We start from the raw sequence: 25,523 nt of genomic DNA, 5'->3' as shown, positions 1-25,523 counted from the left end.
TGTTAGTCAGACTTTTCCAGAAAACAAGACAGGGTGTGTGTGTGTGTGTGTGTTTGTGTGTGTGGGGGGGGGGGGGCAGGGGACACGCACGTACACGAGAGAGAAAGATTGATTTTAGGGAACTGGCTCACATGACTGTAAGAGGCTCTGTGAGGCCAAAATCTGATGGAGTAGGTTGGCAGGCTGGAGACTCAGGGAAGAGATGCAGTTCAAGTCCAAAGGCACAGAATTCCTTCTGGCTGCAGGAGGGAGACATGGGGTGGTGGCGGTGGTGTCCGTCCTGGTCCTAATGAGACCTTCAACCGATTGGATGAGGCTCATCCACACTGTGGGGTGAGCCTCATCAATTAAATTAATTCATCAACTAAATAGTAATCTTATTCTAAAAAACACTCTCATAGGAACATCCATAACAATTCTGACCAAATATCTGGACACCACGGGCCAGCCAAGTTGACATATACAATTAACTACCATGGGCCTGCACCCAGGAAAGCTGCCTGCTACCAGGCTGGTGGTAGGGGTGCCAGTGGTGTGGTATGCTGCTACTGTGTTGGACAACTCAGAGGAACAGAGATCTGACGGGGAGCTCCTCTCTAAAGGATACGCTACTTTGTGTTCAGTTCATTTCTATTTATAAGCTGTGTGTGTGTAATACTCTAGTTAGAGGAAAGGAATGAATTATATAAGTTTCTACAAATAAATAATAATAATTCCTTAATTATTTGGAATTATCCACCGTATCTAAAATGTTAAATTTATTTCCCCCTACCATTGTCTTACTCAAGGCTGTCCTAATTTCTAGATCCTCTCCCTCAGCATAATTTGATTGCCTTTCAGGCATTTCCTGATTACTCATCTGTTTTGATTCTATTTTCCTTGCCTTATTTATCTCTTTATTGTCTATAAAAATTAACAGGCATTTGGACTCTTCTAATTTTTTTGTTATTATGAATAACATTACTATGAACATTTATTCATAAGTGTTTTGGTATATATGCCCACTCATTTCTGTTGGGGATATTCCTAAAAGTGATATACATGCACGTGCTCAATGTTATTAGACTATGTAATACCAGTTTCCTCAAGCTGTGTGTCTGAGAATTCCAGATGCTCTACATTTTCACCAACACTTGGTAGTGTGAGTCTCACCACTCCAATGAGTTTAAGATGAGTATTTTACTGTGGTTTTAATTTGTATTTTCCTGAGTAATAATAAGTTTGAATTCCCTTTCATTTGTTTGCTGGCCATTTTGTCTTTTTTTGGGAGGGAGAAGTACCTATTCAAGTCTCTTGCTCTTTTTTCTATTGGGTGGTCTAACTTCTTATTGATTTTTTGGTCTTTCTTTATATATTTTGTATACAAGCCTTTGTAGCTTATAGCATTGTATAGTATTCTCCTACTCTGTGGCTTGCCTTTTTACTCTAAATGGTATCATTTGATAAACAGAAAGTCTTAATTTTAATGTGGTCCAATTGATCAGTTTTTTTCTTTATGGTTAATGCTTTTATCAGTCTTTTTCTTTATGGTTAGTCCTGTTTAAGAAATCCTTCCTTAACTCCAAAGTAGTGGAGGCTCTGTTATGTTAGAAACTCTCATAGAAATTTTAGTTTTTACCACTCACATTTAGATATACACTCACCTGGCATTAATTGTATGTAAGGTGTGTGTCAATGTTAATTTTTTCCAATGTGTTCCAGGTTGAGTTCCCTAGGAAACAGAATCTGGGCTATTGAGGTTTGTGTGCAGGAGTTTTGCTGGCATAAACCTCTCAGGTACAATCTGACAGGGAGCAGAGGAAGCAGGATTGGGTGGAGGGAGACTTAAGCTGTGGGGATACAGTTGCATTAGTGACCTAAGCTGTTCCCAAGGGGCGCTCTTGAACTAGAACGGTCCTTCAGAGACCAATCTAGGCAAGGGCCAGGACTTTGCATCCTTGCATCGACCAGTCACTGGACGTGGGGTACCCTCAGCGAGAGAGAGTAATCTTGGGTGATGCAGCTTTTTTTGGCTAAGGGAAATTCCCAGAGCGAGATGCAGCTGTGAGCAGCGAGCAGCCACCTAACTTTCCCAGCAACTGGGAGAATGCGTGCCTCTGTCCTGAAGGTGCATCTGAGTAAGCCAGTTGATTCAGAACCATTATTGAAAAGATTATCCTATTACCACTGTTCTGCAGTGCCGCCTTTGTCATAGATCAAGTGACCAGATGTGTGGGTCTGATTGTGAACTCTATTCCGTTCTATTGGTCTCTTTGTCAATCCTTGAGGCAATACCACAGTTGTCTCAATTACTGCAGCTTTATCTTAAGTTTTTTTTTTTTTTTTTTTTTGCGGTACGCTGGCCTTAAAAAAAATTTTCATTTTCAAACTATTTATATTGGTATAAAATTACAACTGACTTTTGTATTTTGCCCTTGTATCTGGCAACTTTGTTAAACTTACTAATTCAAATAATTTGTAGATGATTTTGGATTTTATACATGCATAATTACGTTGTCATTGGAAAATGACAGTTTTATATCTTCTTTTCCACTCCTTATATCTTTTTTTTTTTTTTTTTTGCGGTACGCGGGCCTCTCACCGCTGCGGCCTCTCCAGTCGCGGAGCACAGGCTCTGCACGCGCAGGCTCAGCGGCCATGGCTCACGGGCCCAGCCGCTCCGCAGCATGTGGGATCTTGCCAGACCAGGGCACGAACCCGTGTCCCCTACATCGGCAGGCGGATTCTCAACCACTGCGCCACCAGGGAAGCCCCACACTCCTTATATCTTTTAACTTCTCTTCCTTACTATAGGAACTCTGAGTTAATGATGACTAGACTATCAGGTTTAATAGCCGTAGCAGGTAATTATAGCACAATTCATTTAATCAATATTTGATTAAAGGGCACTTAAATCAGTCCTCTCTTTATCATAAATAATACTGCAATGAGCATCTTTTTACACACGTTTTTGTGCAGTTGTCTCATTCATTCCTTAGAATGTATTCTGGATTTCTTGGAATAGTCCAATCAACAATTAAATTAAACACATAGAAATATATTTAAAATACTTTTAAAACAAGTATATGTGGTTACCAGACAACCATGCATTTTCTTAGTAACTTCTGTTTTGAATTACAATGGGATCACACTTTTACAGAAAAAAGTCAAGGGTCTTGAAATATAAATTTAGAAAAAGTATTTCTGTGAGATGTGAGCATACCTACTCCTTTGTATTTGCATTCTAAGGTACTCTGACTCCCTGGGCTTCATATAGTCTTACTGTATTTTCATAAATCTCTTTCATAGTGTTAGAACTGCCTGATTACTTGACCTAAATAAAAATGCATTTTTCCAACATTTTCCTTTGATATTGCAAAAAGAAAGCAGAGAGGAGAGGAAGAGAGAGAGAGTAAGAGAAAGAACAAAGGATAGAAAGGAAGTATAGATAAACAATTTGAGACCTTAATTCCTGCCTTGCCATTTCAAGGTAGTAGACTAATTCACTGCCTCAGGGCAGTTATGTGGCAGGTGGAAAGCAGAACCATCTGCAGGATGTTCCCAGCTTTGTTTCAAAACATTTAATCCCACTGAGAACAATAATTCCCCAGAAAAAAAGTTCCCCTGGTCTAGTATTAGAAGAGGTTCATAGAGACACAGCGACCCAGGTCCTGTTTATAGAAGATATGTTCCAAATATTGCATGGAGCGCACCTACACTAAAAAATTAATTTGTTGTTTATCTGAAATTCAGATTTAACTGGAGATCCTCTTTTGTGTGTGTGTGTGTGTGTGTGTGTGTGTGTGTGTGTATAATTCCCCCTAAATCTGGCAACCCTAGATCGCAGGCACTTCAGAGTTCAGCTCTGCACGGGACAGAGATTCCTGAGGCCCATGTGTGGTCTGGCATGCATCAGAGAGCCTCCAGGTCTGGGTCTATACACCCAGGAACAGCGGCTATCTTGGTAGTACGTGGAAATAAACAGATGACTGAGGACCAAACTCCCGCACCCTGTCACTGTGCGAAGCCTTTGAAACCTGGTCCAATCTGGTATGGGAGAGGCAGATCTTTCCAGAAAGTCTGAGGCTGAATTGCTGATTTGCTCATTGAGATGAAATATTCAAGTAACAATTTGTTTCCTAGAATATTTAAAAGCCATAATCCATTCACATCTGAATTTGTAAACCACAATTATAACCATGTGATGATACAAAAACAAGAAACAGAAAAGTCTGTTGCTTCAAAATCTGGGTGATTAGCATCTTGACTCTTGTTTCCCAATGGTCAGAGCTCAAGAAAAGGCTTTGTTTGTGTAGGTCAGGAGCAGAACTAAGGATTCAGGGGGAGGCATGGTGACAGCTGCCTATTCTTGCATCTAAATACCTCCTCATGGTGCCTCTGTTTTCCCCTCCGAGGTGTCTCTGAGTTGCAGAGTACAGGGTATGAGGCAGAGATCTGCCCAGCTCGGCCCACAGGGCCTGCACCCACTCACCCTGCTTACTCATGGGCAGCACTCCCGCCTCCCACCATCAGTCAGTGTTGGTCACAGAGAATGTGGTCATGACCAGGACCTGCAAACTCAACCCAAATGAATGAGGTTCCCCAGGGAGCTCTGTGTGGACGTGAAAACCACCCCCAAGTCGTATGTATTGTTTATGACTACAGCACTTTGACTCCAATTTGCATGCTGTTCTTCTGATCCTGGTGAGTTCAGCAGGACCTGAGCTGTTGGGAGGACTCCCTTTTGTTCTCTGTGACTTAGAAGCCTAGCCTGAAGGCAGCCAGGCTGTTTTCTTGGCCGTTTTTCTCCTGGCTCACTGCCTAACCTTTAATGCCTTACCACTCTTATGGTAAGAAAACGAAACGAAAATGAAAACAAAACACAAAAGTCAAATCCAACCAGGAAAAGATAGCTTATGAGAGAGATAACCTTGAAATCTCAGAAAGATCCTGTGTAGCCAGGCCAACCTGCTACTCATTGCTACTCACCACTACCCCCCCGCCGCCCCCCCTGTCTTCTGATTTCCTCTTAACCTTTGATTGGAGGCTGTTTTCATTGATTTCTTCTGGTAAGGATGCTGGAGAAGAGGTGCTTCTCTCACTCAGAAGGAGATCCTGGGCCCATATTTTCACTTCAGCTGCTCAAATGACAGGTTTAAATAAGGATAAAGAATCCAAAAGAGGAATTCAGGTGGGTACATTATACAGAGACAAGATTTTTTTTATATCCTCTTCACTCTTCATGCTTCAGAAGTCGACCCATTAGCACTTTGGCTCAGTGTTCTCCTGTTCCTTGTCCCAAACCTGCCCCCATCTTAGGAGGGAGTGGGTGCGAGGGTGGGGAAAACCCAGCTTCTTCGATAGATATTGTAACACAAAGCCAGTGAATTGGAGGCAAAAACCACTTCATCATAATTTGCAGGAAGCTCTGTCCTGGTTTTTTTTTTTTTTTGGTACGCGGGCCTCTCACTGCTGTGGCCTCTCCCGCTGCGGAGCACAGGCTCCAGACGCGCAGGCTCAGCGACCACGGCTCACGGGCCCAGCTGCTCCGCGGCATGTGGGATCTTCCCGGACCGGGGCACGAACCCGCGTCTCCTGCATCGGCAGGCGGACTCTCAACCACTGCGCCACCAGGGAAGCCCTACCTTTGACTTTTAAATGAACACTGAGATCAGCCAGCCTCTCTGGGGTATCTCGCTATTTTCTTCTTTCAGGTGCTATGGGACACCTTCAATCCTTTTTAGAGAAGGAGGACTGGAGCAGTGCCCTGTGCCCTTCCGGCAGGAGAGAAGCTCATACACTTTATCTTTTCTCTCTCCCATCTTTTGTCTGAGGGAATCCCAGAAATAGCTATGATGGTAAAATATGTGAACGGCTTACTATTTATATCTGGTCTTCAGGCGCCATAATAATCAGAATACATATAATTAAATATGTCCAATTAAGTTGGTGGTAAGTCCTATCTCATTTCAATGTTACCGTTTGTATTTGAAGATCCAGGATAGTTTCATCTGGAACCGGCTGTTCTGTCATTCATCAGAACTGGCTTTCTGGAGAACTGTGTTGTGCCTCTGTGATCACGCTGTGCACCCCATGCTGGAAGCTTCACTCCCCTCCCAGTGGGAGCGCAGCTTCTCATTTCCTCAGCCTTCTGTTCATGATTTATGGATCAGATGGAGGATGATGTTGGCTCCATCTGGAAAGTGGGTCAGGCAGTCTTTGAGGAGACACATTGGAGGTCTTGAAATAGTGCTCTGGATACAGACTCCGTAAGTAGAGAGACTGATATGGAAGAGAAGAAAGGGCTGGACTCTCCGGAAGTGAAATCAGATTTCTCCTAGAGTGGACTTCGTCAAAGACAGACGCTCAGCACAGTTGAAGGCGGGCATTAAAAACCCTTTCTGATCTCAGATACCTCCCTCAGAGCCCTGTCTGAGCACCGAAACTGGCCACAAGTAGACTGTTGGCCATTGGGCTAAGTCAGTCAGAAAAGCTGACTGTGTTACCGAGGAGGAGTAATATCTTGACACCTACTGGAACAGTTACACCATTTCTTTGCCAGACTTGTCAGTCCAATGAATTGTAAAGGGTGAGGGGTACCCTACCCCATTCTCGTACCTCCCCCCAACCCAAGGAGGTCAGCCATCTCCCTGAATCCTGTGTTCATAATTTCCTTGTTTTTATTTTCATCTGTGTGAGGATAACACAGTTCATTCATCTGTTCTCCTGTGGACAGGCATTCAGGATTTCCAGGTTTGTGCTGTTTAAACAGTGATGTTATTAGCATTCTTGTATATATTATAGGGTATACATGGGACAGAGTTTCTTATGTGTATATATCAAGAGTGGAAGTGCTAGACCATAGAGTAGGTGAATGTTTGGCATTACTAGATAATCCAAAATTATTTTCTAAAACGATCATACTAATTTACATTTCTACCAGCAGAGCATAAGAGATTTTGTGAATCCACATCTCCTCCATCCTTCCCACAACCAGTGCCAACAACTTGGCATTATTGGACTTTTTAATTTTTGCCAATCATATAGATACAACTCATACGTCTCGTGTTTTGATTTGCATTTCCACGCTCACTAATGAGGTTGAACATTTGCTTTATGTGTTTACTGGCCATATGTGTTTCTTCTGTTTTGAAATTTCTGTTCATGTCTTCTGCTCATTTTTCAGTTGGGATATAAGTACTTTAAACTGATACATAGGAACAGTGATTTTTCTAAGGAATAGAATTAAGTTTTATTCTAAAATTAGGATTCTACTCCCAAATGAAGTTGGCACACATTATTTTATATATTAATATTATTCTTACTCTAGGAAAACCTTAATTGCATCTGAAATTCAGAGGGTATGAATGGGCAGCCACATTCACGACCTTTGGAATATTACAGTCCTGAATTCAACAATTTTCAACCATCTCAACCATTATCATCCTGCTTTCCCCATCCACTTCTAGTCTAAACCACCCTTGTCTCTCACTTTGACTAATGCAACAGCTTCCTAACTGGTCTCTCTGCTTCTATTCTTGCCCTCCTCAGTCAGTCTCTATAGCAGCCCCCATGATTTTGTTACTTCTGTCAAAACCCTCCCATGACTTTCAATTGCCCTTGTAATAAAAACAAAACTCATTGCCACAGTGCAAAAAGCTCTATGTGATTTGATTGTTGCCTTCTCTCTCCGTCCACCTTTCCTTGACCTCTATCCACACAGAAATTTTTGCTGTTCCTGGGACAGACCAGGCTTGATACTCTTTCAGGGGTTTTATGATCATTATTTTCTACTGGGAAAGTTGTTCTCCTGAGTCTTCCCATGTATTGGTCTTTCACACCGTTCACTCTCCTACTCAATGCCACTTAACCAGAGGTGATTTCCCTGACCTCCAATCTTGATATATCTTCTTATCCCACTTTATTTTTCCTCACAGGACATATAACATCTGAATGTAATTGCCACAATGGCAGCAACTTGACTTGTTTCCTGCAGCATCACTTTTATATAGAATGGTGTCTGGCACATAGTGGACCCCCCAATAGGTATTTGTTAAATAAAATAAAATAGTAAATAATATAGATGAGAATGCTACCCAAAACTTCTTCGGTTGTTCACCTAGACGTTCACAGATAGCATTAAATCAGCATAGGTAAACCATTATCATACAGAATCGGTTCTAAGAACTAAGATGATTCTAGCTAGAATCAAAGGCTGATTCTAGAAAATCAAGTCAATCTTGGAGAATACCTAGAGTTGGTAGTTTTTTTTTTTTTAACAAACTTTATTAGGTACATTTTACATATCACCAGTTTCTAGTGTAAAACTCAAATGATTTTAAATAACTTTACTGAAAATAACTTTACTGAGTGGTACAGCTACCATCATCAGTTTTAGAACATTTTCATCCCCCTCAGTAAGGTTCCCTTGTGCCCATTTATAGTTGATTCTTTTTTTTTTTTTTTTTACAGTTGATTCTCATTCCCATTTCCAGCCCCAAGCAACCACTAATCTACCTTTTGTCTCCATACATTTGCCTTTTCTGGACATTGCATCTCAATACAACGTGTGGTCTCTGGGTCCAGCTTCTCTCACTTAGCATAACGTTTCTGAGCTTCATCCGTGACACAGCATGTGCGGGCAATTTGTTCATTGCTATGGCTGACTAGGATTCTACCATATGGCTGTACCACACTGTGTCTATCCATTCCCCAATTGATGGGCCTTGTCCGTGGTTTCTGGACTTTGGCTATTGTGAGTAAAGCTGCTGTGAACATTCATGTGTGTGTCTTTGTGTGGACATACTGCTTTCATTTCTCTTGGGCAAATACCCAGGAGTAGAGTTGTTGGGTCACATGATAGTTTATATTCAACTCTTTTGAGAAACTGCTAATCTGTTTTCCAAAGTGACTGTGCCACTTTACACTCCCACCAGAAGTACATGAAGGCTCCTGTTTGTCCACATCCTCACCAACATTTGTTATCATCTGTCTTGTTTATTATAGCCCTTCTAGTGGGTACGTAATGGTATCTTGTGGTTTTGATTTTCATTTCCCTAAAGACTAATGATGTTGAGTATCTTTTCATGCACTTATTAGCCAATCGTATATCTTTGGAGAAATGTCTATTCAAAGTGTTGGTAGTTCTTAAAGGTCTTAAAGGAGAGGAAGCGTATTTGTGGAAGTTTTCTCAATACACAGAATTAACTTCTACAAAGGCAGACATAGGATGGGAGTGTGCAAAGTACTTATAAAGGAAGAGTGTAAACAGCATAGCTTTGTTAGAATGGAGTATCTCCAAAATGTAGTGGAGGACTAGTGGGATGGGCAAAAAAAGTTAGTAAATGGCCTTGAATGCCAGGTTGAGTAATGCAGTGTGAGAGGAGTGGTAGCACAAAGAGATTGGATTTTGATGCCTAAAAGAAGTACTTGGGTTAAATATGCCTGCACTAGTTTTCTTGTTTGTAGGGACATAACAGGATATATTCCTCAGTCCATTATAGGACTGTAGGAGAAGAATAGATTCCAATGACCATTTGGTTCATTTGTCTATCCAGGCAGAATTAAATATAACTCATTTCTGATACATGGATATAGTTTCTACTGGAGATCACAAATTATTCTTCAAGGAAAGATATTCTCTTCTGCTCTTGGCTAATCCATTTCAATTAAAAACAACCCTGACATTCAGAAAAGCCTTCTTATTGCTTTCTTCTTTCTTTCTTTTTCTTTTTTTAATAAATTTATTTATTTATTTGGCTGTGTTGGGTCTTTGTTGCTGCACGCAGGCTTTCTCTAGTTGCGGTGAGCGGGGGCTACTCTTTGTTGTGGTGTGCAGGCTTCTCACTGTGGTGGCTTCTCTTGTTGCGGAGCATGGGCTCTAGGTGCGCGAGCTTCGGTAGTTACGGCTCGTGGGCTCAGTAGTTGTGGCTCACAGGCTCTAGAGTGCAGGCTCAGTAGTTGTGGCGCATGGGCTTAGTTGCTCTGTGGCACGTGGGATCTTCCCGGACCAGGGGTCAAACCTGTGTCCCCTGCATTGGCAGGTGGATTCTTAACCATGGTGCCACCAGGGAAGTCCCTCTTACTTCTTTCTTCACTTTTAATTACGTTTTAGTTTTTTACTCTAAAATATCTGATTTGAGATATAAAAACGAACAATTGAGATAGCTACTTTTCATCACATTTGGTCTTCATGATACTGCAGATTCTTGAAAACTGTTTCTCTTTTTAGCCTTTGTTCCCTAGTCTGCTTTTTCTATGCTCATGAAGAACCCATCCCTCTGCAGACGCTGTGATAAATGCTGGCCATATAGACTGGAAGCCAGCCCCATCAGCCAAGAACATTCACTGACACAGTGAACAAAAGGAACTGAAAGCTTCCTGTGCCAAAACTTCTCTAAAATTCTCCTGCGTTTGAATAGGGAGTTGTTGGTAAAGACCGGGTAAAATTTTCCCTGAAACTATTGATTCCCAAGGGTATATCAAAAGGACAAGTGGAAATGATTTATATATACCACAGGACTCAGGCTTCTGCCTCAGACCTACTTAAATGCTAGTACCGAAAGCAATCAAAAGAAGACACTTCTAAGTAAACGTCAATAACTATCGCACAGGAATGGACGTTCTCTCTTCCCTTTCCCTGGGGACAACCCAGACTTACAGCTAATCTGTCATTGAGCACTTACTGTCTGTAAGAGAAGGAGAAAGAGGAGGAAGAGGAGGAGAGACCAACTGACCACAGATTAGATAGGAAATCTTAAAGTAAATTTCTTTGCCTCCTTTTTTTTTTTTTTTCTTTAGGGATAGCAGCAGAGGTCTGGAGGAAACTTTTTTTTTTTTTTTTTAAGTAGGCATACATAATATTACTGTTAAAATAAAACGATAGATTTGCAGAACTGTTTTGTACCTGGATTCATACTTAGGTTTGTCATTTTCTTAGCCTGCGGATATTCCTGAAACATGCGCAGTGATTGTCTTCTTTCACATGTTGTTGGCATATATTTCCATGTTATGTTTCTTTATTTTCCTTTTCCATACAATCCTGATGTTAAGATGATGTCTGCAATTTCAACAATATCAACGTTACTGGATTAATTTCCTTCAAGTTTTTTAAAATAACAGCAAAAAGTTTATAAGCAGCTTACTACTCTAAACTTGTTCTTTATAAGTCTGTTTGGATTTACAAGTTTCTGCTCTTCATCAATGAGGAACCGTCATTAGTTAGTGTATCCTACGTGTGCACGATCCTGGGCACTTGAAGATCCCAACTTGCAGAAGCTCCTGTGTTCAGATGGAGAGACAAGTCCTAAACTGATCATGAAGTAAACCCCCATTATGCCCAAGGTAATAGGCTGATGAAAGCTATATCATGAATTATAACAACATATGGGTACATATGGTGTGAGGGGCTTCCCTCCAGCAAGGGAAGCAGGCAAAATCGAGCAGAGACAAAATAATCCATTTCCCATCTTTTGCTATCCACAAAGTCCATATTTTGGTAAACTTTGTTTCAAATTTTTTGGTTGTTCTTATTTCTTAATAAGAAACAGAGACAATCCTTGCATTGAATGGAGTTGAGCTTTGAATAATTAATTTGGTGTGATTTTTTTGTGAAGGTCATATTGGTCCTCTCCTGCACTGCTGAATGTCAGGTCAGTGTCATGGGACATTGTTTGGGGAAATACTTCGCCTCAGCACATTCAGGATTCTCCTAACATAAATGCCATTTCCTGGCGTTTTCTTCCCTTGTGGTCAGGAAGTTCTTCAAGTGTCTTTAGTTTACAGAACCATTTTGTGTGCATGGGGGTAAGGGGATTAGGGAAACTAGCAATTTAGGTCAAAGCCCTAGTGACTCTATAGATGATACTGTGTTTGCACTTCACTGGGAATGCAAGAACAGCCCAAGTCATGACTTCACAGTGAAAAACAGAGAAGACGACTCTGGAAAGAGCAGGAGTGTTGTTAGAAGCGATGCTGACAGGGAGTAAGAGTTTTAAGGGTAAACTGGAGGCAGATGAGAATAAACTGCTAAGTAAAAAACATAAACATCTTGAGTAAGCTTTCTAAGTTAGAAATAGTTTTTTTTTTCTTGCTAGATTTCAGGCATATTTTCATCCCTTAATTTGACTTTCTCCTCTTTCCACATTAAATGGATGGAAAAGTGTTATCAAAAAGTCAGGGATTATAATGATGAAAAGCACATCTCAGAGCAGTGGTTCTCAAAGTGTGTTCCCTGGACCAGCAGTATTAACATCACAGGGGAATTTGTTAGGAATGCAAATTCTCAGGCCTTATTCTAGACCTACCAAGTCAGCAGTTTTGGGGCTAAGGCCACTAATTTGTGCTTTGACAAAAGTTCTCCAGGTATATCTAGTGTGTATCAACATTTGAGAACCACTGGTGTAGTGATTAAGGGTATGACCTCTGGAGCCAGATAGCTGTAGTACTTAGGGCAATTCATTTGTTTGTTTGTTTCCCATCTGTAAAATGGTAGCTGTACCAAACTCACAGTGTGGTAATGAAGACTAAATGAGCTAAAGTGTGTAAAATCCTTAGAGCAATGCCTGGCCACTGTAAGTGCTATATAAATGATTAGGTGATGATGATAATCTCTTTATAGGCGTTATTTTCATTTTTTCCCCCCACAGGGTACATTTCACAATTTACAGCACAGCTTTTTGTTTACCAGGAGAGCTTCTCCCCTATTATCTTAGAGTTATTTTCCATGGCTCAAAGCAGCATTTCTCAGCATGTGCTCCATGGCTTACTTGCATCAAAACCACCTGTGGTGCTTATTAAAATGCAGATTCTTAACTTCCCCCCAGACCTAGAGCAGTGATCAGAATTCTCTAGTGACACTTCTTCACCCAGAAATTTCAAAACCACCACCCTTGGATAACAAAGACTATGATCTTCATTTTGCAAATGGGAACGTGAGGCACAGGGGGTAGCATAAGCTCAGGGAAATCCGGAATCTCAGTAAGACCAGGAATAAGAACTGGATTTCTGATTTTGTGTTATATTGACAGATTATGCTGCTGCTTTGTGGCTTTATTTGCTTTATCAAGAATTTGATTCGGGTTGTGCCACTTTGTTTACTGAGACCTAGCATTATTTAACCTAAAAATAACATTTACATTATAAATCTAGAACTATCAAAAATGATGAGTTCCTGAAAAATATACCTGGACCATTATCCATCACTCAGCTAAAATTGTTTCAGTTGTGGCTGTATCTAATACATCACTTTTTTTTTTTTAAGTTAAGTATTCTTAAAAATTAATTAAATTTTTTTGGCTGCGCTGGGTCTTCGTTGCTGTGCCTGGGCTTTCTCTAGTTGCGGACAGTGGGGGCTACTCTTCGTTGCGGTGTGTGGGCTTCTCATTGCGGTGGCTTCTCTTGTTGCGGAGCATGGGCTCTAGGCGCACAGGCTTCAGTAGTTGTGCCTCGTGGGCTCTAGAGCACAGGCTCAGTAGTTGTAGCGCACGGGCTTAGTTGCTCTGCAGCAGGTGGGATCTTCCTGGACCAGGGCTCGAACCCATGGGCCCTACGCTGGCAGGTGGATTCTTTTTTTTTTTGCGGTATGCGGGCCTCTCACTGTTGTGGACTCTTCCGTTGCGGAGCACAGGATCCGGACGCGCAGGCTCAGTGGCCATGGCTCACGGGCCTAGCCACTCCGCGGCATGTGGGATCTTCCCAGACCGGGGCACGAATCTGTGTCCCCTGCATCGGCAAGCAGACTCTCAACCACTGTGCCACCAGGGAAGCCCTGGCAGGTGGATTTTTAACCACTGCACCACCAGGGAAGTCCCTAATACATCACTCTTATGTTAAAGATGAAGCAAAAGGGCTCAGAGAGGTTGAGGAAACTGTCAAAAGTAACATGACTAGACATCAGCAGTGTGGAAATTAGAGCTTGGTCTCCCAGCTGCCAATCCAGTGTCCTTTCGCCATATCCCACTGTCCTAATCCTTGCTGATTTAAATGATTTAAAGGAGCACTTAAATTTTAGAAACAACTTTACCTATACTGCTCACATAAAATCTGGTCTCAGCAGTTTTTTTTTTAACCTCCTTTAATTTCTTTTACTTAAAGATATGCTAATATCACATCTTCCTTTTTACAGTAATGATAAATCAATAATATACTGACAAGTAATAACTCAAAGCTCCACTGCATAATGCTTTTTCATCAGTGCAAATTTGACTGTTCTAAAGCAGTTAGATTGACTTTTCAGGCTGTGATGAAAACGCTTTGGGCCTTTTCACACAGGGCCTACGGGTCTTGTATACACTGATCTATTACAGTCAAGCTCCCACACAGTATTAATATGCATTTAGATAACTTAGCTCTTAACTTGAGGCTACACAGGGATATTTATCTCCTCTACAAATCACGCTCATGTAATTGGTGGGATAGAGGTGCTATTCATGCCAGGATCACTTCGATTATCCTATAATTTTCTTTTTGTCTCAATTGTTTGTATTTTTTATATTATATATGAACTTCATCTTAATGCAGTCATCTTTTTCCATTTCTCTTTCCTGCTGTTTCTTTTCATCTTACCCTTAGCTAGTTCACTACTACTTACTACCTAGTTAACTACTCCTCATTTTTACATCTTAGCTCAACTGTTATCTCCTCATAGAAGTCTTCCTTTTCTTTCTCTCTCTCTATAAGAATCTCCCTGCCCCCATACCATGCACTCTTTGTAACTTTACAGCGTTTATTTCTTCATGGCACTGATCACAATATGTAATTTTAAAATTTATTTGTTTGCTTTTTTATTGTTTCTCTCTCTATACACTTGACTGTGAGGTCCATGTGTCCATCATGCAGGTGTTTGCCCGAGTACTAAGCATGATGCCTGATACACAGCAGAGGCTAAATCAACATTTGTTGAATGAATATGTCTGTGAGTTGCTGTGGAATTTTGTAGTCTGCTTAGAGGGGTACGAGTATGTGTTATATCTTGGTCCCCTATAATAACTTCTTTTGGATGATCTCCTTCAGTGACAGACACTAACATAGACGTAGGGTTGTCTATCTACTCAGTTAGTTTCCTTGACTCCAGATCTATTAAATGGACAGGCCTCCTAGACCATTTGGACCATGGTACCTTATCGTGAGTAAACCTAGGTTTTCTAGATCATTCTAGACCACGATGTACTATCTTCCAGAGCTTGTATTCTATGGTAGCCTCTGGTCACAGGTGGTTATCGAGCACTTGAAATGTAGCTAGTATGAAGTTCCATATGCTGTGATTGTAAAATACACATTGGATTCTGAGGATTTAGTATAAAAATGTAGAATATCTCATAATAACTGTCATACTGTTTACTTATTGAATAACATTTTGGGTCTATTGGGCTAAATAAAATATATTGTTATATTTAATTTCACTTTTTTTCTTTTTACTCTTAAAATGTGCTACTGGAACATTTGAGATTATATATGTGGATCACATTTGTGACTCACATTATATTTCTATTGGGCAGTGTTGTTCTAGACCTAACTAGTTCACCTCTGTTGTTTGGCAATGTAGACTGAAGGTGATCCCCTGAAGGGAATGCCCAAATTGCAAGAGCCTCTCATAGCCTGCTCCATTCTTGTTAGCTGTGTACCAGGGGAAGAACTGGCACTCCAGGAGAGTGGCTCAGGTGTCATTTCAGTACTCCCTCAGTGTCAAATCATGAGGCCCACATACAGTTTGCATCCCGAGACACAGAAACTTTAAATGTATTGCTAGTGTCCATATATCTTGCTTAAAATAATGATACGACCAGAACCCAGATCTTTCAATTATGCTAAGTCATTGAATTACTTATAGAAGGACTGACTAATAAAATTATATCTTCCTTTTAAAATGCAATACTAGAAAATTTTAAAGGATTGTTAATTAGTTATACAGGTTTTCTTAAAAAAATCAATTAATGATGAAATTACACCAGCCTTTAGACAACTAAATAGAAAATCATATTGTATACTCTGATAAATTAAACAAACAGAAACTCCTATTATTGCCACGTGTGCTATAGTAGAGGATTAAACTGGGATGACCTTTATTTAGCAAAAGCGTATATATTGCAAAGCAAAATTTAAATAAGTCAGATATGAACATGAACTCTACTTGTAAATAAACACAAATCTAATAACCATTCTTTGCAAAGCTATAAAAACTCCCTTGGAGACCATACACTGCAGTTTGGAAAACTGGTTGCTATGTCTTATTCCAAAAGCCCTCACCACTGACACATCAGGCAGACTTCTCTTCTTAGGTAATGAGATGGATTCCTAAATAATTAGCTTCATCATCATTATCTTCTGGTTCATTCATTAGTTTAGCAAATATTTAGTGGGAACCAACTATGTGCCAGGCATCTGCGTGTTCTAGGTGCTCAAGATCCTACAGTGACCAATGCAGACAAACTTTTGCTCTTTGGAGCTTAAATTTTTGTGCTTAGGTATTTTCTCAACAGGAAGAATAAAATGAAATGATAAAGCAAATCTAAGCAGTGCTACCTTAGAATGCCACAGGTAACTTTTTTTTTTTTTTAAGTTGGGAATTGAAGTGAATTTGAGACTTTCTATCCTGTGTCTTTCTTGGGGAATTTGAAAGTGGAGGTGCATATGGAAGGTGGAGGTGCATAAAACCATACCTATCCAAAGTACTAATCAGTATTTTCAGAATGAAAATGTCAGAAGACCCTCTTAAAGCTTCAAATAAAACCATTAGACTGTGTTAAGGGATTTTCCAATCATTCTGGGGGGTCTTGGCATACTTATTCAGCTCTTCCTTCTTCTGCTGGGACATCCCAACCTATAGTTAACCAGATGTCTTAGTTCTTACATCCATTAATTCTAGGAACTCCCAGTCAGAATGGCTTCCCTTCCCGCTCAACAGACTCATTCTCATTCTCTCACAGTCCGAGTCCAGCCCCGGCACTTATTCTCTCCCTTCCACATATTCACTTGCTTACACTTCCACAGGTTCCCCTTCATCCCTTTCAAACAGAGAGGTTCCTTTAATACGGCATTTTTCCCTTAAAGTTCAGCCGGTAGATGTCTCCATTACTCCCTTATAGCTAAGACCTCGGCAAGTAGGGTTTAATCATTTCTTTAACCGACAACAAGGAAGAAGATTTGATAATTTGCCCAAAATGAGCAGATGCTCGGGAGGACACGTCTCCATCCTACGTCCCTTCCCTCCGATTTAAGCCACAAATGAAAACTACTTTCTCCCTCTTTACCAGGCAAAAGGAAAGGCTGATTTAACTAAGCATGCAAATGCCAACACCCTCCTCCTCGGTACGTCCAAGTTTCCTTCGCTCTGAGCCACCACACGTCTGCTTCTCCCTTCACTCCGCCCACCCCACCTCTCACCCCCTCAGGTTCCCGAGTCATCAGGGAACGCAAGCGGGTGAAAGGACTCAGCGAAGCTGCATCCCGCGCCACCGCCTCCTCCTGCGCCTCGGGTTCAGCACTGGACAGCTCCCGCACCAGCCCAACAAACGGCAGTCGGCTGATTGACAGAGGAGCCGGCCAAACAGGGCGCAAGACGACTTGAAGCCGCCCTACAAGGGTTTGGTTGCGGCCAAGCCGCCTCTTTAAACCGGCTTTCCTCCCGAGAGCAGGGAGAGGCAGGAGTGTGGTTTGTGGCCAAACTTAAAGACTCCAATTAACCAGCTGCCTAGCCCTCGTGGTTCCGGAAAGACAAACGCCTTAAAAGAAACCCTAGCTGCTGCGCTCGCGGTGCGGGTCTGGGCGCGCGCGCTCCGCGCCTCGGGGCGAAGCGGACGAGGAGGAGCCTGAGCCTGGAGGCGGGAACGACCTGCCACGGGCGAGACGATGGAGCAGTGTCTTTGGCGGCCGCGGCGGCGGCAGCAGCAGCAGCAGCAGCAGCAGCTCCTGAACACACCTCAATGAGAGCGGCGGTGGAAGCTGCTAAGCAGAAAGACGTAAGCAGGCCAACTATAGCTGCCGGCGGCTAGAGGGGATGTAAGCTGCTGGGCTCCAGGCTGCGAGGTGCGCAATCCCGAGCAGACCCATGGTGGAGCAGGAGCAGCCGGCGTTGCCACAGGTGATCTGATCTCCTGCGACGGTAGCTCAGTCAGCCGCGCGTATTTCAGAACATCCCTATTTTAAAGTCCTTTTGGACTGGGTGCCAGCTGAAAAGGGGGAAGACTCCTAGTAAAAGTCTTAGTGCTGATAGATTGACGACCAAAATTTAAAAAGTGACTCACTCCCTCCGTTACCTCCTCTCCTTGCTGCGAGGCAGATGGGAGCCATGGCTAACCCCTTACTCTGCTGCCTCCTGCTCGTTCACCTGGGATTGGGAGCTGCCGGCGCCAGCCGCGACCCTCCAAGTCGGACGGATTCCTCTCGAGAGAAGACCCTGAGGGCGAAGCAGCACGCCCAGCAGCCGGCTCGAGCCTCTGCCTCGGACCCCTCGGCTCCCTGGAGCCGCTCCACCGACGGCACCATCTTGGCGCAGAAAATCGCCGAGGAGGTGCCCATGGACGTGGCCTCTTACCTCTACACCGGGGACTCCCACCAGCTGAAGCGAGCCAACTGCTCCAGCCGCTACGAGTTGGCGGGCCTGCCGGGGAAGTCGCCTGCCCTAGCCAGCTCCCATCCCTCCTTGCACGGGGCGCTGGACACGCTGACACACGCCACCAACTTCCTCAACATGATGCTGCAGAGCAATAAGTCGCGGGAGCAGAACTCGCAGGACGACCTGGAGTGGTACCGGGCACTGGTGCGGAGCCTCCTGGAGGGTGAGCCCAGCATCTCCCGGGCGGCCATCACCTTCAGCACCGAGTCGCTGTCCGCCCCAGCCCCGCAGGTCTTCCTCCAGGCCACGCGCGAGGAGAGTCGCATCCTGCTCCAGGACCTGTCCTCCTCAGCACACCACCTGGCCAACGCCACGCTGGAGACCGAGTGGTTCCACGGCCTCCGGCGCAAGTGGAGGACTCACTTGCACCGCCGCGGCTCCAATCAGGGGCCCCGGGGCCTGGGCCACAGCTGGCGGCGCAGGGACGGTCTTAGCGGGGACAAGAGCCACGTCAAGTGGTCTCCGCCTTATCTGGAGTGCGAGAACGGCAGTTACAAGCCCGGGTGGTTGGTCACTCTCTCCGCTGCTTTCTACGGGTTGCAGCCTAACCTGGTCCCGGAATTCAGGTAGGGAGGGAAAAAAGATAAAAGCAAAGCCTTCTTTCCGGGTTCATGGGTAGGTGCGCATGTGGGGAAGGAACACTGTGGCTGTGACATTTAGGCCTCCCACCTTCAAAGCGGAGCCCCAGGCTGAGGGACACCCCACGCAGGCGCAAGTGCTTAGGGACAAGAAGTGCCCCGCATTTGTCAGCTTCAGACACTCAGCAAAAGCTTTTCTCTCAAATCAGTTCCCCTGCAAGGGGCAAGGGACGGGAGCTCTTGGTAGAGCTGAGAGATGCCCTATGTTTCTCTCTAACCCTCGGGATAGCAGGGAGGGGAGTTCTCGGTCAGGGGTGATGCACTGCACCCTGGCAAGCTCAGGGCATGCCAGCCAGGCACAGAGTGGCGAGCCAACTCACAAGAGTAGGAAAGGGAGTGGGAAGAAAAGAGTTCGTTATTTCCGCCACTTCGGGATAGCCTCTACCTACTTCTTCCTACGTGTGTAGTTTGAGGCGCCAGTCTGTTGTTAGTCAGTTACCAGAGCGCCTAATGAAAACGCTGCAATCCCCTGGGCAGTTCTGTCCCTTCAGCAGTGAGTCAGTCCCAGCAGCACAGCTGTCTCTAGGATCCACACTTTGCAGTTTGACAGGTGCGCTCCTTCTACTTGTCTCCCTCCTTCCCTCAACCCATCTCCCATTCCTTGGTCCCCTCTTTCTCCTGTTTTCTGTGTTAGGCACACCTAAGGGTTCTCTGGCCCTTCACATACACACATTTTATAAATGAACCTGGTTGAGTTATCCTAGGGAGGGAGGGATCAGTTCTCACTGAATTCACTCAGGGAGCTCAGAGAAAATTTAGTAATAGTTCTGTATTTCCTGCCTCAAGGTATAGCATTTGTGGGAAGATGAGAATTTGCAGATTAGCAGGTGGTAACTTGTGCCCTGGGACGTGCCTGATTTTTGGGGTGAGGGACTTTTAGAAGTAGCCCTGTTGAGTGAACATGAGGAACAGAAAGGAAAGAGTAGAAACTCCAAAGAAGGCCTGGGAGAAGGCCACAGATTGACTGGTATCCTCCCCAATTCCCAATGGGAAGAAGGTCTTGGGGGTTGAGGTTGCTTCTGTACTTTTTGGGAAACTGGGCAAAAGTGAGAAACGTGTGTGTTTTAATGCCCTTTTGGTACAACAAGGACAGGATGATGACCTGGTGAAAGTTACCAGGGGGAGTACTGGGTGGGCAAATGGGAGGAGTCAGAAAGCTTATTTGTCTTGGCACTGTTATTTACTGCTGAATGACCTCAAGAAAGTTGCTTAATCTCTCTGGGCCTCAACAACTTACCTATCAAGTAAGGGAGTTGAACTAGATGGTCTCTAGGGAGTTATAAAATTCTGTGGCTTTTAATGCTGGCAACACTTGAGAAGGTATAAATGAAAAGTAACCTCCTTTCTCTAATTCTGTATGACCATATTAAATGTTTTTTTGGTGTGTCTATCTCTTTAAAGGATCTTGTCTTAAACCAGCGTAACTCTTTCCTACTTTAAGGATAATCTTATTTCCTCCTGATTTCTGCAGGATCCTATTAGTAAAAGCTGAGCCCAGCTTTGAGTCTTTGCTATATTATTTGCTCAGAAAAGATCTGCAGATGCCATTCACTGCTAGAAAATTGCTTTTGGCCTTCGCATAAGCCTTTTCAGGGAGTCCCAGGGCCCAGGACTGAAAGATCAGTTGATCAATCGATCGATTGATCTATCCATTCATCCAGCTTACTAATGTATATTGATACTTTATGTTAGGCTCTGTGCTAACTGCTTTGCATGTATTATCTTGATTAATCCTCACAACAAACCTGGGTTAGGTTTTATTAGTTTCCCCGTTTTACAGAAAAGGAACCTGAAGCACAGAGAGATTAAGCTTCTTTCCTAAGATCACGCGGCAGTTAAGCAGTAGAGTCGGGATTTGAGCTCGATTCACACTTTTAACCACTATGCTAAACTCTGTCTCATGAAGGTGTCTTAGGAGTGCTGCATGTATTGCAGCTGCTGCATAAAAATATATGTATTTTCAAGGGTCAGATGTGAGACTGGGGATGAGAACCATTCATTTTCGGAAGTATTTCTCATAAGGCTTAGAAAGCATAGGTCACCTACATGAACTCAGGCCTTCCGCAGGCCAAGATAAAAGGCTGAGACACCAGGGGTCATGTTGTGTAGGCTCACACGACCCTCTCTAATTTTTGGACTATGTTCAGAAAATAGATTGTTTCCTCTGGCTGAGTCTCTTTAAGTGCCTTCCTAGTCATCGATGGTGTTCTTTAGCCAAGGCACGAAGCCAGGCCATTTAGTGTGTGGCTCTCTACAGAATCTGGCTCCTCCTAGCAGCACGCATGAAGAGCAGAATAAGTGCTCTCCTGTGAGTACTTTTGCCCCATGTCCCATGCTCCTCAAGTACTGTATTGAGGATTCGCACAGATGTTAATTATAGGAACTGGAAGAAATCTTAGATCAGATGGTTCTTCCTGTTTCATAAAGAAACAGATAAGAAAGGTGAAGCGACTTGTCCAAGAATCACACACTATGTCATATATATATATAAATTTCAATGGGCCTTTTCTGTCTCTTCATACTCATAAAAGGCAAATGTTTTTGATGTTGTTGATGTTTTATCACCTAAGATGTGTATTCTAAACTTTTATAACGTAAGTGAATAATATTGTACAGGTATGGTAACAGGTAAACCCCAAATGAATTTCTGAGAAACCATGACTAGGCTCTAATCATGATTTTAAATCTATTTTGAATCTATAGAGTGTTATTTGCAAAAAGCCTTATCTGTAATAAAAAAATTTGCTAATGATTTCCTCATGGAAGAGAAGAGGAGGATAAACTTTGTAGTAAGATTTTCATTTAACTTCAGTTACTATTTCAGCTAATATTTCCCCAGGTCTTACTTACAAGGTTCAAGATTTAAATTATATTTTATTTTTAGAGAATTCAAATCTGAAATATGAAATTCAAAAGTAATGTGGAAAACATGGTCAACTACCTTCTTATATTAATGCTTATCACTGTAAAACACCTCTCAGAATAAATTTTATTCCTCTGCTTCAGAATGACACAGGTTTCTTAAATTTTAAGGCCTAGTATAAGACTCACATGTGAAGAGAAGTTTATTGCTCTTTTTTTCCCCCCAAAATGGCATTAGTGCTTTACCTAAATGGCTCCTGAGTCTTGTTATAGACCTATAGTATAAACACTTAAGTTCTCATCTTCTATCCCAGCAAAAAAAAAAAAAGAGAGACTAACAATTTAAGGTATACTCTAAATTATTTTTATTTATCATATTAGGTTTGTGATGTCCTTGCAGAGTTTTCTTCAAAGTTAAGTCCTTTGCTTTTGTACACTAATTTTTCTGTGTGGAACTTAAAGTACTATGGAGTTTGAGCCCATTCTAATGAAATCATAGACATATTCCTGGTGGTGGTTGGAACTGTTTAGTGCCTAGGATGAATATAAGGTACCTAAGTGTTGGTTGAATTTAAATTCAGGTAAAGGAACCTTTGGGAATTCTTACTTGATGATCCGTAAGGGATTTTGGAATTCATTTGGTTTCTTTCCTCTTCTCATTGTACAGTGGAGGAAACTAAGACCCAGAGGGCTAAAGGAATTTGCTAGAGTGGCACAGCTCTTTTGTGGTGGGTTAGAATTAATGGGAACCAATATATATTGAGCATCTACTATGTGTCAGATGTTTTATAAATATCCCACTGCATGTAGTTCTTAGTATTCTCAGGTAGTTACAACTTCAGGAAAGTTGAGCAACTTGCCCAGGGCAACACAGCTAGTAAATTAGGGAGCGTGAATTAAATTTAGATCTATCTAGCTATGAGGCTTGTATTGTCTTTCTACTACCCTATGCTGCTATCTCTTAATTACCAATTTTGTTTTCACCTTGTTATTAAAAATGTAACATGGTATTGGCTTGAAATAATTAATATATTTGGCCAAATAAGTGACAGACATTTGTTTTTTTGGCCAATCATATAATCAAGTATGTTGTATAGAGAGAAGAGTATTAGACTTGAGTCAGAACTTTGCCCTAAGTCCCAGTTTTGTCTCTGACTGGCTGTATTACCTGTCTGAAAATCAGTTTCTGCACAATTAAAACGTGGAAAGAGACTTGGCGATATCCATATACCTTTATAACTCTTTGTTCTATGAGTTCTTAAGCGACCTATCCAACGGGCAACAAGGAGGCTTTGGAAACAGGACTGATACACATAAATGCAGTACCTTGTGGACATGATATTGATGGGGGAGGAACGTGCAGAAGAAGAGGACACCAAATGAATGTCAGATGTGCATTTTTCCACCATAGTGTGGAAACGCCTTTTTAGAAACTTACATAATTAACATTGGTGTCACTGAGTCACTGACTCCTGAGGGGTTACTTCCCTCTCCTTCACAAACATGTGCCCACACACCTCCATCAGAGATTCTGGTATAGATCTCTGCAGATGCCAATTTACATAGTATTAGAGAAAAGACCATCTTGCTCTAGGCCAAACATATCCTGTCTCTCTTGTGGGTACTGGTAGTGGTGAAGAGGTTACCTATAGGAACACGACAGAGCTGTCTACCTGGGTAATGGAACAGAGTTTTTAGATGGACTTCTGCTGTTGAGGCTTTTGAGTCTCAATTATTTCATCTTTAAGCTGTGAATAGTAAAGTGTATCTTTGGGATTTTGTAAAGACTAAATGAAGAACTGTCATCACACAGGAAGTTCAGTAAATATTTTGTGTCACAGCGTCTGTCTTCCTAAATACTGAACACTTTTAGTTGTATTAAAGTCACATGATTTATAGTAATTTATAATTTATATAATGACTTAGTTTCATTCCTATTATTGCGAAGGCTTGTAATTACAGTGGATCATGGGGGAAATACTGGCCTTGGAGACAGGAGACATTGACCCCAGCCTGGACCACATCCTTGACTATGGTGTTCCCATGGGCAGCAGTTGCCTTTCTAATCCTGTTTCCTCATCTGTAAATTAAAGGGGGCTGGACTAGGTGACCTGTTGGGTTCCTTATAATCTAAAAGTCTATGATTATGTACATAATTAAATGTGTCACTTTAACTTGTGAAGTTTCGATGGTTATGCTGAAACCAGTTAATGTATCCTCACTTAAATGCAGATCATGTTCATATATGTTCAGTGTTTAACTTTATCATGGTCATTTACTCATAGGATATTTAGAGAAAGCCCTCTCGGTGTACACTGAATTAAGTATATATACTAAGGGAAATGAGAACTCCATTTCAAAATAAGAATAAGCATGATCTGAGTTTCTAGATCTTGAAAGATCACCTGAAATTTACTTAAAGTCAACAAGAAGCTGTTTCACAGATTTCTAAACCAAGGGCCTCAGTACACTTGTGTAATTTTCCCCAAGGTAATCAATGTTTAGGCATCCTGAAGCTCCTACTTACTGTTTAAAAACAACCTGTCTCTGACTTAACTCTGTAGTTGGTGTTAATACTTCAAAGGAGGCTATTTAGTGTGGTGTAGCAGTGGTACAGCATTATCTTGCCACCTTCTAGAACACGCATTCGGAAGCTGAAATGGGATTTCAAGACTGCTAAATAAATGACAAGAGTTTAGGCCTCCCCTCTGGGGAGAGAACTCATGCCTCACAAGACTGATTTTATGGCCTCAATTGCTGGATAAGTCAAATTTTACTTTCAACTTCATAAAAGCAGCAGTTTGTTGTTCACTGTTCAGGGTTTTAAGGCTACCTTTTCCCAAGATGCACCATGTTTTATGATTATATTGTAATATACTGGGATGCCAAGAAGTATGCTGTTGGTGTTATTTGTACTTGGTTGGTACAGAAGCATTAGGGCCTTGTTTGTTTTCTCTATTCAGTTCTGGATTGATGTTCACAGGGTTATTTAAACAGAATTACTGAAACAGTACATTGGAATTTTGATAACTTTGGCAGCTTGATGGCCACTATGTGCAAACAGGCAGTTCAGCGGTCTTGGGGCTATGTTTCAGAGACTTTGCAGACAACAGCATCATTAGGCTCTTGCCCAGCACAGCTATGGCACATATGTACATTGGCTTGTTTTGCTGGTCTTTTAGTATTATTCGTTTTTCAAGTTTTAGCAAGAAACCTTTTCTGGTGTAATTTCTACTTTGGCTGGGCATTTACTCATCTAACAAGTCTTTCTTCCTAAAACTTGACCTATGAAAAGATTTAGGTGGATAGGCTGTTCTATAAAATACTTCTTCAGTTTAGGAAAAAATTAATTGCTCTTGGCTAAAAGTCTTTCTCAGGTACCCAACCCCCCAGCCCCATTTTCTACAATACCAAACTTAGTGTAGGAACCA

The 25,523-nt window shown here is 42.2% G+C and overlaps 1 protein-coding gene across 1 annotated transcript in view; it reads left to right on the top strand.

Annotated features, from left to right (window-relative positions):
- The first annotated feature begins 17,406 nt into the window (after positions 1 to 17,406).
- The window catches only part of GPR158 (G protein-coupled receptor 158), a 325,208-nt gene continuing 317,091 nt past the window's right edge, over positions 17,407 to 25,523 (top strand). The window contains exon 1 of the mRNA XM_004280961.4: positions 17,407 to 19,158. Within this exon, the coding sequence (XP_004281009.2) occupies positions 18,257 to 19,158 (902 nt within the window). The 5' untranslated portion in view covers positions 17,407 to 18,256. The remainder of the gene's footprint in view (positions 19,159 to 25,523) is intronic.

The sequence above is a fragment of the Orcinus orca genome, chromosome 2, assembly GCF_937001465.1.
Source record: "Orcinus orca chromosome 2, mOrcOrc1.1, whole genome shotgun sequence".
NCBI lineage: Eukaryota > Metazoa > Chordata > Mammalia > Artiodactyla > Delphinidae > Orcinus > Orcinus orca.
This window is presented reverse-complemented; position numbering and strand designations above follow the sequence as displayed.